We start from the raw sequence: 13,669 nt of genomic DNA, 5'->3' as shown, positions 1-13,669 counted from the left end.
GCCGAATGATTCTTTCCGAAGCGAGTTTACGCACCCCTGAACGCACCAAGCCAAGCCAGCAGCCGTCGCTGTCGCTCTCCGTGGTGAACAATTTTTTCACTGTAGTGTGTGTTCGCTCTGTCGTATTGATTTACAGATTCTCTGCAGAGGCTCGGCTAAAAATCTCTGCGGTGCGTTTCAGAGAATCTCTACCGAGAATCGAAAACCAAGCACGTCGGTGATTCTCGTTAGAGAAATTGCAAGCCTGATCTGAATTGAACCTACGCAGCTCAAAATTAAAGTTTTTATTGATACTTTCAGGTTTCAAAACAAGTCTAAATGACCTTTTATTCAGCTTCCAGAGTCCTTTTAATTCAGCTTCCAAACAAATGTAAAATGAGCGAAAATTCTCTCTCTTTTTCAATATCACTTTAGGAATCTGTTCATATAACTTTTTCTCAATTTTTTCACTACCTGCATTTTCGACAAATTGCGGTTTGCTGAGATATTTTTCAATTTTCTGCTCGATTGCTTCAATTCTTTCCTACATTAAACATATATCGCATCAGAATGGTCACTCAAGTAACCAAATTGCTTATTTAAAAAAAAAACATGTGCGGCTTCCGGATCGAGCCCGACCTTCGTGGCGACAATCGAACACTTTTTGTGACTTTTGTGAATCCCGTTTTGAGGACTTTTGTGCTCTTTTGTGTCTTTTTTTGTGACTTAAGTCCCTTACAATATACGTATGAATCACTTTTGTAACTTTCAAGTTCATTGATGAGTACATGTAGTTCAGTCATGGGAATTTGTCAAGATAAGTCACAAACTACATACATATGAACAAAGATCTTCAAGTATCAAGATAGTCGAGCTGTTGTTTTTTCGAACAAATCGTGGGCGTCACCTACACAATGTTTATGGTGCTGCCAACCTGCGAGATGGGATCCAAGCTTTGTAGCTTTCCACACAAGCATTACAGCTTTGCATTCAAGCTTTGAATGAAAGCACATGATCACACTAATACTTTGAAAATCAAGCGTAACTTTACTCACACAATGTTTATGTTTATATTATTTACAACAATGCAATTTGCGCTGGTGTGTGTGTGTGCGTGAAAAAAGTTTAAACTCGAGCTTGGATCTGAACTCGTCAACCCTCATTTGGCGATAGTGTGTTGTCGCCAGAATTCCGCGGAAGCCGATAGCGCCTGATATACATCATTTTTACAACTTTTAAGGTCATCATTGATTAGGGGAGAATAGGAATACCTGATCTCTTTTTCTTATTTTCATAATATCTTTTTAGAAAATTGTTGCAGATCTTTTGTATTCTCTTACAGCGTGTAATTTCAAGTTTATATGCTACAAATGTAAGATCGATTCATGAAACCGTAGATGAACTAGATGCGTTTTCATGAGACTAAAAGAATTGTGATATTTTGAATAATAAAGGAGACTTGATCCTTTATTAAAAAAAGAGTTGATTCTTTTATCAGGGTACCCTTAGCTTTGGCAAATATAATGCATTATCTAAAAGTTCCATTGACTTTTTGACCATATTAGTGTTTTTTCACATTTTAAAAATGTCAGACAAAAAGAATTCTTAAAGTTTGTCTACTTCACTATTTTCATTACATACTTAAAGGCGCAATTTTCTAATTCTCAGATAAAAGCACATTTTTGAGCCCTTTCCATCAAGAAAGTATTAAATCAATAAGAGTCCTTGGAAAAATATTAATAATTTCGTGCTTAGCAAAGATCAACATCCATTCAGAAGAAGAATATATTTTTTTGGACTCGAGGGATCAAGTCAACCCACAACATACATTTTGGAAAACTTTTTCTTAAAAAACTTTCATATTATACTCTTACGATTGTCATATTGGATTTTGCAAGAAATGTGCAATAACTCAAAAAAAAATTATTTAAATTTTTTGAGATAACAGAATTGGTGTTTTGTTCTAATTGGCAAACTTTTCTAGAACATTTAATCTATGTACGACTTTCCAGTTTTGAGATATATCGCGATGGAATCAAGTATCCCCAGGAATCAAGTATCCTCATTCTCCCCTACATATAATCCCCCTAATGGAATTGGACTTAGCCAATCTCTCTTTTTAGTCTCTTTTTTAGCCAATATGTAACCTTTAAAACCTTCATTCAAGTAAATATGTGTCTTTTCGTTGGAATGGTGTTCACATGACTAAATTTTGACTTTTTGGTTTATATGAAAAAATTGAATATTTTGTTCTGAAAAATCAACATCATGTTTGTTTCTTCTGTGGAAACGAGTTTGCTAATAGTTTTTGTGCTTATTTAAAAATAATTAGAAGAAAATTTTCCACTGAACAACGATGTGGATGACCTGTGGATGGTCACCTCGTTTTATATCAGAAAAAAAAATTAGCTATTTAATGGGGAAAGGAGGTGGTGAAGGAATGCCAAAAAAATTCATGCATCTCCTCGCAAGGCACCAGCAGTGATGTCAGTTGAATTGACTGTTTTTCAATGTCAAAAGATATACTTCTATTCAAGAGCTTGATAGGGCACGAAGTTACGGACTTTGACAAAGTTGTTTAGCGGAAAATTTCCTTGAATGAATTTATAAATTGACACAGAACCATAAGCAGGCTTGGTTCCACAGAAAAACAAAAATGATGTTGATTTTTCAGAACAAAAATTCTTTATTCCATATAAACCTAAAAATTAGTATTTAGATTCTCATATATATAAAAGTTTCATAAATATTCTGCAAAAAATCATGGATGGATTTCGAACTAAAATGAAGTTTTTAAGACCCCTGGGTTTGAGAATTTTAAAAATGACTCCAAATCGAATCACTGAATTTCATATTTGTAGCTCTGCTAGAAGGAATACACTATAAAGACTCGAGTTTTTATCTATATTTCATATATTTTATTTTGTTCTATTTACAGAATGAATAAACGATAGTGTCCGTCGTGAAAACCCTATCTGTGATAATGTCAAATATTTTACCCGTAACTATAGTTCTTAAATGTACCTGAGTAGTGTTAGTATTGAAGGTAGAAATAAGTGTTCAATTTTCCCAGCGACAAATGGCAACCAAGCTTTAATTAGAATGAACAAACCAGACTGCGGATGGTGGGCAACCAAAGATCTCATGCATAATAAGCAGCAGCAGCAGCAGCTGGTCGCCTCACCGAGCGCTTGGCCAAGTGTTATGCAGGCAACGAGTCCTTCTGACTGGTCACGGTAACGAGAATGAACCAGGTTCAGAGTGATCTAGTGAAATCAGCATTAACCGCAAAAGCAGCCAACCATATCCTGGCCCAGACCACAATTGCCAACGATCTGGACCTGGACGACCACACTTCCGTAGAAACAATCGCTAAGTTTTGTCCTCCCCTAAGCAACAACAACAACAACAACGATCCCAGTAGCAAAAACCAAAACCCCAACGCTTCGAGTCTGGCGTCGAGTCCGATCAGCGTTGTTCATATGACAAACGTCAGCGTGCCGCAGAAGCTTCTGGTCCCGAATGGGAAATCGCAAGCCCCGGCCATTCCATCTGCCCCGGACGCCCGAGCCAAGCAGGTCCTGAAAGAGGCCGTTGACGCCGTTGTGAACAGTTTCGCCAAACACACCCAAGGATACGGTAGAGGTGAGTCAATCATCCATCTTAAATACTTTCCTATAGGTACTTACTAAGGGTCATTTCAAAGAAACGAAGGTGTTGCAGATACGCACCCATCGTAAGACCGTCCAAGTTAAGGGAAAACTTATTTGCCGTTGTCGTTGTTGTCGTCAGATTGCTTTTTCCGCTTAATCATCTTGATTTTTGGGTTAATTGCGGTCATCGACCGATCCCCGTTCTAAATGAGCCACGCAGAAAAAGGGTAAGGACCCGCTACCAAACACAATTTATGGACCGTTCAGTTGATTGTTCCTTTTTGAATGAGAGCCCTGCCAAATCCCTGCCCCTGAGAAAACAGACGACTCATTTCTGTCGATCATCACTCATCTTGACATGGAAATTTGGGGCAGTACATTTCGGGATTCAATTCCATTTAATTTTCTCCGAGATCCATTATCTGCCAGGACAAATGAACGCTTCACCTGCTTTCATCTTCTGTGTCTTGGCTAACAATCAGTACACGAGAGATATGCCTGCATTTTCCCCCCAACTCCAGAAAACCGCTCTCTATACCCCAGATACTTATTTTGCAGCTTTCCTCGAAATTCCGACCCCTTTAAAGACGAGGCAAAAGACAAGAACCAAAAATTACATTGAAAATAAATCTTTTCAAATCACACAATACATCATTTTTAACCACGGAAGAAGAGGATAAAAAAGTCTAAAATAAAATTGTAGCTGAATCATCTTACATGACCGTGCATTCGTTCGTCCAGTTGGACCTGGTAGGTTCATTAGCTGCAAAAATGCTGCACTGCATTCGGAAAGTGCGCAGGGTCGAAATATTTTGGCAGCAAAAGTAGAGCGCATATGCAGGAATGAATGCAATGCAATTACTCGGGGAAAACAATATGATTAAGTGACAGTCAACTTAGGTTTTTTCTTTGCACATGGTCAATTTGGTCCATCTTTTTGAATATTCAGGAACAATACTTTTTCACTTAAAACACATTCAAGCCTTCAAATAGTTACTTGAGAATAGTTATTGAGAAAATTAGAAGCAAATTATACGAGGGGTTTGGAAGATATTCAAGTTGTTAGTGCTTCCTAACAAAAAAAAATTGTATTTATGAACCCATTTTTAAAATGTAACTCTGTATTACTATTAGTTAAAACGTAAGGTTAGCGTGGTGAGACGGTAATCGCATGGAGCACCTGAGGCATGGGTTCGATTCCCATCTCGGTACTGGTTGTTAAATGTTGATCCTAAGTTGTCTACGTTTAAGACACATTCCATCAAGGGGAACTGGGTATAAAATGCATAAAGCCGACAAGGTGCGCCACCATCAGTATTTCACTAATCAAAATTTTTTCAACATTTTTGAAGATGCCAGTCTGGTATATTTACACTATTGTGCATTTCTAAACATTTCTGAATCAATTAAGTTTTCTATACTACAAAAATCTGCCGAAAAACGAAAACAAAAGTTTTTAGGAGTTTTTTTTGCAATGTTTCAATCTTTCTCGTAAGGAATAACGGCATCTTAAAGCAATAATCGTCTGCCATCTGTTCTAATGATTAACATAGGTCTTTATATTCATAACACAACGTAAAAATTCCTTATTATTCAATTATTATTTCAGCTAGTTAAACGATATTAACACATTTTAAACACGTCGAGGAAGGGCGAAGCGCGCCTTTTCCGTTTATCTTTAAGCATATTCCATATTTATTTAAATTTATGTGCAGTTTATATCTAAGCACTATAAAAGAAATTTCTATGTATGTATAATTGGAAAACATAACTTAACTATAAACGGAAAATTTGAAATTCCTTAATTTTATATAGATCTTTTTAACTATTCACAAGAATGTCAGTAAATCTGGCAACACTGCGCGTAGCAATACATTTTCCATCTATAAAATAAAATAGAAATATTTTTACCTGGTAGGGGAAGAGGGGGCATAATGCCCACGTTAAGAAGAAAGCCTTGTTTAAGAGTACAATTGAAAAGTTTAACTTTAATTCCCGGTTGTGTTTGAAAGTTTACTTTATTTTTTGTCTAAATCTGATAGTTAGAATAATTGGAAAGTCAAAAAAGGCCACAAATTTAACAAAGTAGAAGTAAGAAGAGTATGTTGGAAATTGGATTTCAAATTCAATAGAGGCAGAATGCGCATATGTGTGTACTCAATCGCACCGTTTAACGTTTAGTTAGTGTTTATTGATTCTAGTACCTCCGAAAGTGTTTGCCAGGTAAAAAGACTTCTATTCTACTTCACAGATGGAAAAATGTATTGCTACGCGCAGTGCTGCCATATGTACTGGAATTCTTGTGAATAGTTTATTAAATCTATATTAAACTTAGGAATTTTAAATATATTCGTTTATATTCAAGTTATGTTTTCCAATACAACATATAAATATCTTTAAAATTGTTGTGATGAAGCTGCATACAAATTTAAACAAATATGAAACATGCTCTAAGATAAACGAACATGGCGCGTTTTGCCCCACCTAGACATGTTTGTTAAAAATCGATCAAAACAACAGGAAAAATAATTGAATAAGGAAATTTTTCGCTTTGTGATGATTTTCAAGACCAATGTTCATCATTGTAACAGATGTCAGGTATTTTTTATTACTTAATGATGCCGTAATTCCTTGCGAAAGTTAAGGCACAAATAGCAAGGAATATGGCTTGAAAAATATTTTTGGATTTTTGCAGTGATTTATCGCATATTTGATGCTAATGTTTTGTTAAAAAGGTTTCTACTGTTAATAAGAAGGGAATAACGTACAGAATTCTTAAAATAAGTGTATATCAAGGTAGATATCGCAGTAGGGCATTTTGCCCACACTGGGCATTAAACCCCCAGTTCCCCTAAACACCTTCGAGGGCACTTGAATCAATAAACACATATTGAACGTTAACCGGCGCGTTTGGGTACACACATATGCGCACTTTGCCCCTAACGAAATGCAAATCATACTAGATAACTGTAGGAAATATAGCAAATGTATAGATAACTCAGAAGAAATAATAAATAATGTACGATCGAAAAATTGGCAACACTACTAGAGAAATGACACATGTTGGGAGAAAGAGAAAGAGATAGTTTGTAGAGTTTTCAACAAAGAGGGCAATTGCATCAGAATGAATTGGGAGAAGTGGGAGAGATATACCGTAGTTTCCAGAGAAGAGAGAACAGCTTGCATCGGATTTGGAATGAAATGAAGGATCAGTTTATAGACGAAATCTGTGAGAGACACACGCGCGATGAAAAAAAAAATATACTTGCGGAACCGGGAAAAGAAAATGGCTGGAAATGAAGCAGGCTGTGGCAAAATTCGAACGGAAGAGGAAGGAACGGAGAGGACGAGATGGCTACCAAACCGGTAGTGTGCAAGATTGAAGGGTCGGTCTCGACAATAACCTTTCAAAATTTCACAATTAAGCCGTGTTTTTTCTATTTAAGTGTTTATGTTTATGTATTTTTGGCGAAGAACAGTCCCCTTTTTAAAACTATTCCGATTTTACTGGATTATTTTCTACATTTTCTAGTTAGAAAAGATTCTTCTTAACTTGTGCGTCTTACCCCTAGCTCCCTACTTGCGTCCTGAGCTTAAAAATTTTCAAATAACTCATACCGTATTTTTTTCACCTGGAGGCAAACTAGAGGCAACCTAGGTTCGCTCTAACTGCTGTCATCGTGCTCATTTATTGCTCGAGAGGCAACCTAGGTTTGCTCGAAAAACGGACGGAGACGCCCTGAGAAGAAAGTCAGTCAGTTCACCAATACTCTCAACGTTGTTGTCAAAACATTAAACAGCTGTTTTTGGCTGAAAGCAAAACAGTTGAAATAATGAACGGGAAAATGATTTTGAACCTCTCAGTCAAGGAAAATCGTACTATCTGCTGTCCAGTGCAATCCGGACACGAAAAAAGGCAATCCGGATGTGAAGAACCGAATGAAGAAATCTAGAAGGGAGAACAAAATGACAGCTGCATGTAAACATTGCGCTCGTTCTCACGCACACCTACGTATGGAATAACTCGAAACCCGAAAATCGTTTTTTTATTCTGACGGTTCCAGAGCCAAATCCGGAATCAAAAAAAAATACGCCATCAGAGAAAATTTGCAACCTTTGAAACAGAGAAAATACTCCTTTGAATGAAACCTCTAGTGATCTTGGAATTTAAGTTTAATTTCTTTGATTTCAAACTTTTGTCATCGAAAGAAAAGCAAATTATTTTGATTCAATGAAAGTTTAAATTCGATTAATGTACTGTACTTAAAATCAAAAGAGATTATTCATGCCATTAAGGAATAAAAAATATCTTTAATTTGGTTACATTTTTTCTTTGAAATAAAGTTTTTTTTCGATTCCGTGTAGTCTTTGAGCTATGTATGTTCATTATTTTTCTGTCAAAAGTGTTTGAAAAAGGTTTGCGCAACATGTCAAATACATATTTCAACTAGGGAATGAGATACATTCAAAAATATCCAAAATAATGTCCTATTTCCAGTGAATTATATCTTTAAGAGTTTGGCTGAGTGCGCATAATTTGTTGAGAGTGTCAAGTTATAGACTGTCTATTGATATACAAATTCAACATTAGTTTTGGATAGATTTTTTGCAAACTTATATTTAGTAATGAGATTTTTCCTAGTAAGACATAAAAAATGCCTTTTTTCTTCTTCTTCTGGTTTAAGTGGAAAAAGCTCATATTATTAATCGAAGACGCTAACTGAAGAAGATAGTAAGTTACCAGTACCAATACCAATATCTGAACTCTGAAGTTACCAATACTAGTATCTGAACTTTTCTAATACCATTGTTGAATTATAGGGACCACCGCACGGATTGGAAAATGAAGTTATGGCTGTTTTTACCCTCAATTCCCTTACATTTTTCAAACACATAGTTCAGAAAAAGCATGTTCGGACTTCAAAAATCATGAATCAAATGTGACTTATCTTATGCGATTTTTTCAGAAGAATTCAATGAAGCCTGTTTGAGTCACCATACGCTTTGGAAAATGGAATTTCGGCTGTTTTGACCCTCAATTCCCCAACATTTTCAACTATTTCAGAAAACAACATTTTCGGACCTGAAATTTTTTTACAAAATGGGACGTATCTTGTGTGATTTTTTCCAAACAATCCAACGAAGCCAATTTGAGCCACTGCACGCATTTGAAACAGGAGTTATGGCTGATTTTACCTCAATTTCCCAACATTTTTTCAACTAATTAAGAAAATTGAGGGTAAAACAGCCATAACTCCTGTTTCCAATGCGTGCGATGGTTAAAAAATAGGCTTCAATGGATTCCTAGGAAAAAATCTCACAAGATACGTTAGATTGGGTTCAAAATTTTTAAAGTTCGAACATGTTTTTTTTCTGAAAATTTTGAAAAATTTTGTAAATTTATTTTTTGGCATATCAGTGAAAAGTAGTTCTGAAATTGATAAAGATGGATAGAGAAGTGAGAAGAAAATTTACAGATGTTGAAAAGAGCGAAAGAGCATTTTTGCGAGGAAACTTATTAACGTACACCATACTTTACCGTACATAGCCCGTCCGGAGTATACGTGTTCACCACATGTAGACTTCGGACCAACCAGATTTCATTGTATAGGTTAAGGTAGTGCCACCGCTATCCCGGTACTACTTCTCCTAAATAATGAAATGTTGCAGGGTAAAGTATGGTGTACGTTAATAAGTTTCCTTGCAAAAATGCTCTTTCGCTCTTTTCAACATCTGTAAATTTTCTTCTCACTTCTCTATCCATCTTTATCAATTTCAGAACTACTTTTCACCGATATGCCGAAAAATAAATTTACAAAATTAATTAACGGTGGTTAACTTATCTTAAAAATTTTGAAAAATGTAAGAGAATTGAGGGTAAAACAGTCATTACTCCAGTTTCAAATCAGTGCGGTGGCTCAGATTGGATTCTTCGTTGGATTCCTTGAAAAAAAAATTACACAAGATACGTCCCATTTGGTTCAAAATTTTTAAGTCCGAACATGATTTTTTTCTAAAATAATTGAAAAATGTTGGGGAATTAGGGATAAAAAGAGCAATAACTCCATTTTTGAAGCACGCGGTGGCTCATTTGAATCGTCAGAAAAAAATGGCAAATAGGTCTATTTTTGTTCCAAATTTCTAAGTATAAATTAATTTTTTTTACTGGCTTGTTGACAAAATATCGGGGAATTAGGGGTTAAAAAGTCACTATAACTCCGTTCGTGAGCTCTTACAGCATCTGAAATAACGTCCAATCGATTTTCCGGACAATTTCAAAAGGAAAGTTTCTTGTAGAAGCGAGGATGAAGATATTGAATTTCTTCGCGGTTTATACACTTTTTTATTATTAAAACAAAGAATGAATCTTTAATCCAAAGGATCACATTTCTTTGAAACGAAAAAAAAGCATTTGAATCGCAGGAATTTTTAACTATCCCTAAATCAAAGTAAATTTTCCTTTGTTGTTGGGACATTTTCCTTTGAAATAGAAAATATTTTAGCTGAGTATAAAGCAAAAACATTCGGTTCATCTTGAAGAGGATAAATCAACGCATTCCAAAAAAGAGCTCTCTTCAAAATGATTATAACTTCTGATAGGTTTCTTATATTGCACTGAGTTTAAAATATTAAGAATTGCCAAAAATAAATCTATCCATCGTTGATACAAATTTGGGGTCCAAAAAAAGAATTTTCCGCTATCCTGGAACTTCCGGTAAAATAAAAAGTTAACCTTGAAAAAGACACTCAATTTTGGCTTCACATCGCTGTATCTCGTTTACCAATTTGATTGTTATTTTCAAAGAACATACTTGGTTACTCAAAAATCTCAGTTCTGAAGTATATTGCAATGCAACTTGCAATTTGTTTTATCATTTTTCGAACCCCCTCTCGAATTAGTCAAAATTGTCAAAATTGTCAAAATTGTCAAAATTGTCAAAATTGTCAAAATTGTCAAAATTGTCAAAATTGTCAAAATTGTCAAAATTGTCAAAATTGTCAAAATTGTCAAAATTGTCAAAATTGTCAAAATTGTCAAAATTGTCAAAATTGTCAAAATTGTCAAAATTGTCAAAATTGTCAAAATAGTCAAAATTGTCAAAATTTTCCAAATTTTCACATTTGTCCAAATGGTCAATAGACAATATGGTTAAGGATATGTATTTGTTTTATTATTTCAATTTGGAATGCCGAAATTGGGGACTTTTGAATTCATACTTTCTAAAGGTGTTTCCATAACAGTAAATCGACCTGTTGTTTCCAAAGGGTGCAATGCACTATGATGAGGTGTGTTACCCATCACTAGCATCGAACAGCTCAGATGAATCAGATAATCACATCACTATTGTGTGAAGCTGCAAAAATTCGAAGTCATTATTTTGGAAAGGTTAGCAATCAATCATGCTGACTTTTGGGGTTCTTCTGATGAACACTCCGCCTTCTTCATTTCGGCCCTAATGGGCATGGGTCTCTGATCGTAAACAGAGCGATGCATTTTGCGTAACTTTAAAAAATAATACATGAAAAAAAAATCACCAATCCCTGCCAAGGTATAGTTTTTGTGTTGGTTTTTTTGCTAGCAATCTCTCACTCTGTTTTGCACTCAACAACATGATGATGGTGCTGCACCCCAGAGTGCACTGACACATTTTCGTGTGATTCTCTCGGTCAGTATCGTCAGCTCCATCACCATGCTCATCATCACCCTTGGAGCCAGGATGCCACATTCAATAAACGCGGTTTGCTTTCGAAGCTGAAAAAAAGTTGCAGCAGCCAAAAGCACACACTGGTTCCGGAGCGCGAGTTAAAGTTTAAGTTCTATAATAATTAAACAATTACTAGAAAATTGAGTTTAAATGTTTATAAAAGCTGATTTTTTATATTCATCATTTTTTTTTAACGGATACTTCCAAAATAAAAAATGGAATGAAACATTTACGTTTGAACCACTGTCCATTGCAATGTATTTATGCACTTTGGGGCTGAGAGTGCCGTCCATACAGCATCAGTATCACTTTCTATGTTTGGCATTTAAAAATGTATTTAAGTAATGACGAATTACTTTGGCTGCTGCTTGTCCCCTAAAGAAGTGAGTCTCGTTAGGATTTTTTTTTGTTAATTAATTTCACAAGGCAGTATATTAGCCAGTCGGAGGTTATCTGATAATTAAAACAAACGAATGTTGACTTTCAAACGTCGGAAGGGTTTTTTGATAACAAAAAAATCAGTTCTTATTGGAAGCCGTGAGTCGTTCAGTTATGAACAATTATTTTCAATCAAAAATTCAAGTTTTAGAAGCTTATACAAGCAGCATACTAGAGATTATAAAACATCAGAGTTATTAAAAAGAGATAAACATTCATTTTTTAAAAAATTATTTGTTTACAAAATCTGTAGATATGTTTTAATGTCTAAATGTCTGTACCCTATAGACTCGGAAATAATTGAGCCGATAATGATGAAACTTTGTAGGGGAAAGTGGGGTAACGTGAGGCATGAGGAAACGTGAACCACTATAAATATCTAAGCTGTGTGTTGAGATAAAAATCTCATATATTGACTTATGTACGCATCATAGGCCTCTTTTATTTAACTAGCTTATATAAATTTACTTACACAATTAAACAAGCACCCCCAAATTGCATCGGTAGAAATCTATTTTCAATCTGTATACTTGACAGAAGTATGAGTCGAAAGAAAAAGGCTGGGAAGTACTCCTGTTTCTCTGTGTTTTGATCTGGTAGCCTTTATTTCTAGTGTTCTTTTTTAAATCCCGATGATCCTATTCCAATTGATTTTATTTTCAATGCAATTCCAGAATTTCAAACTTGATGTTATAAAATCAAAAACAAAATCCATTCGACATTTGAACGGAAGACATTCAGACTGATGCTTAGATTTTATTCCAAATGTGTTGGTCCTGAATTTGGTTTTAATTTCAATTCGGTATAATGTTTTTTTGCATCCAGGAAATTTTAACGAACATGAATAGTTTTGGAAGCAGAAGCGAACCTCACCGAGCCAGTAAGCTATCAATTAAAATATAATAAAAATAATTTCAAAAATTATTAGCAAGACCAACAACACATTAAAAACCCGATTTAATACACTTGACAGTGGATTGTAGCCTTTCTTACAGCCTGTCAATTATCACAAAATTAATGATGATTAATGAATTTCATACGCAGTAAATCCAAAAAGAATTTAGGAAATAATAATTTGAAGTTTTTAATAGGATAAAAGTATTTTTATATAATCATAATTTTCACATCAATAACATTATTTGCAACTAATTGGAGATTTTGGAATGACAAGATTCTGGAATATCTTGTATGATATCGTTTCTATGACATTATAATCTAACTCAATTTACTCCTTTTCGAGTTATAGCATATGGTAACTTCAAAATCGAAGGGGTATAATAATTAAGAATAAAATTTGAAAATGATGCCTGACCATGTATTTCAAATAATCCAACCTCTCAAGTAATGGAAACAAATACATAGATAAAACTATTGGATAAAATTTCAATTGCTAGAGTAAAATACGATACCGAAACTTAGAAAATCGGTAGAATAAATTTTGAAAATCAAAAATTTTGAAAATATTGATATCGCAATATTTTTAATTTTGTAAGTTTGCCAATTTTTTTCAATTGCCAAATTTTTCAATTTTGTCAGTTTTGTCAAATATGTCACTTTTGTCAGTTTTGTCAATTTTGTCAGTTTTGTCAATTTTGTCAATTTAGTGAATTTTGCCGATTTTCTCATTGTCAATTTGGCCAATTTTAACAATTTTTTTCAATTTTCTTCGCTTTTGTCAATTTGTCAATCTCGTCAATTTTGTCAATTTGGTCAATTGAGTCAATTGTGTCAATTTTGCCAGTTTAATCAATCTTGTCAATTAATGAATTTTGTGGATATAGTGAATTTTGTCGATTTTGTCTTAGTCAATTTTGTCAATCCTGTCAGTACTATCTATTTTGTCAATTTTATCAATTTTGTCAATTTTGTCAGTTTTGTCAATTTTGTCAATTT

The 13,669-nt window shown here is 34.5% G+C and overlaps 1 protein-coding gene across 1 annotated transcript in view; it reads left to right on the top strand.

Annotated features, from left to right (window-relative positions):
- Nucleotides 1–13,669, top strand: part of LOC129746736 (protein limb expression 1 homolog) — a 185,159-nt gene that overhangs the window by 59,932 nt on the left and 111,558 nt on the right. Inside the window, exon 2 of the mRNA XM_055740594.1 lies at nt 2,918–3,624. Within this exon, the coding sequence (XP_055596569.1) occupies nt 3,225–3,624 (400 nt within the window). The 5' untranslated portion in view covers nt 2,918–3,224. The remainder of the gene's footprint in view (nt 1–2,917; nt 3,625–13,669) is intronic.

The sequence above is a fragment of the Uranotaenia lowii genome, chromosome 2, assembly GCF_029784155.1.
Source record: "Uranotaenia lowii strain MFRU-FL chromosome 2, ASM2978415v1, whole genome shotgun sequence".
Lineage (NCBI taxonomy): Eukaryota > Metazoa > Arthropoda > Insecta > Diptera > Culicidae > Uranotaenia > Uranotaenia lowii.
This window is presented reverse-complemented; position numbering and strand designations above follow the sequence as displayed.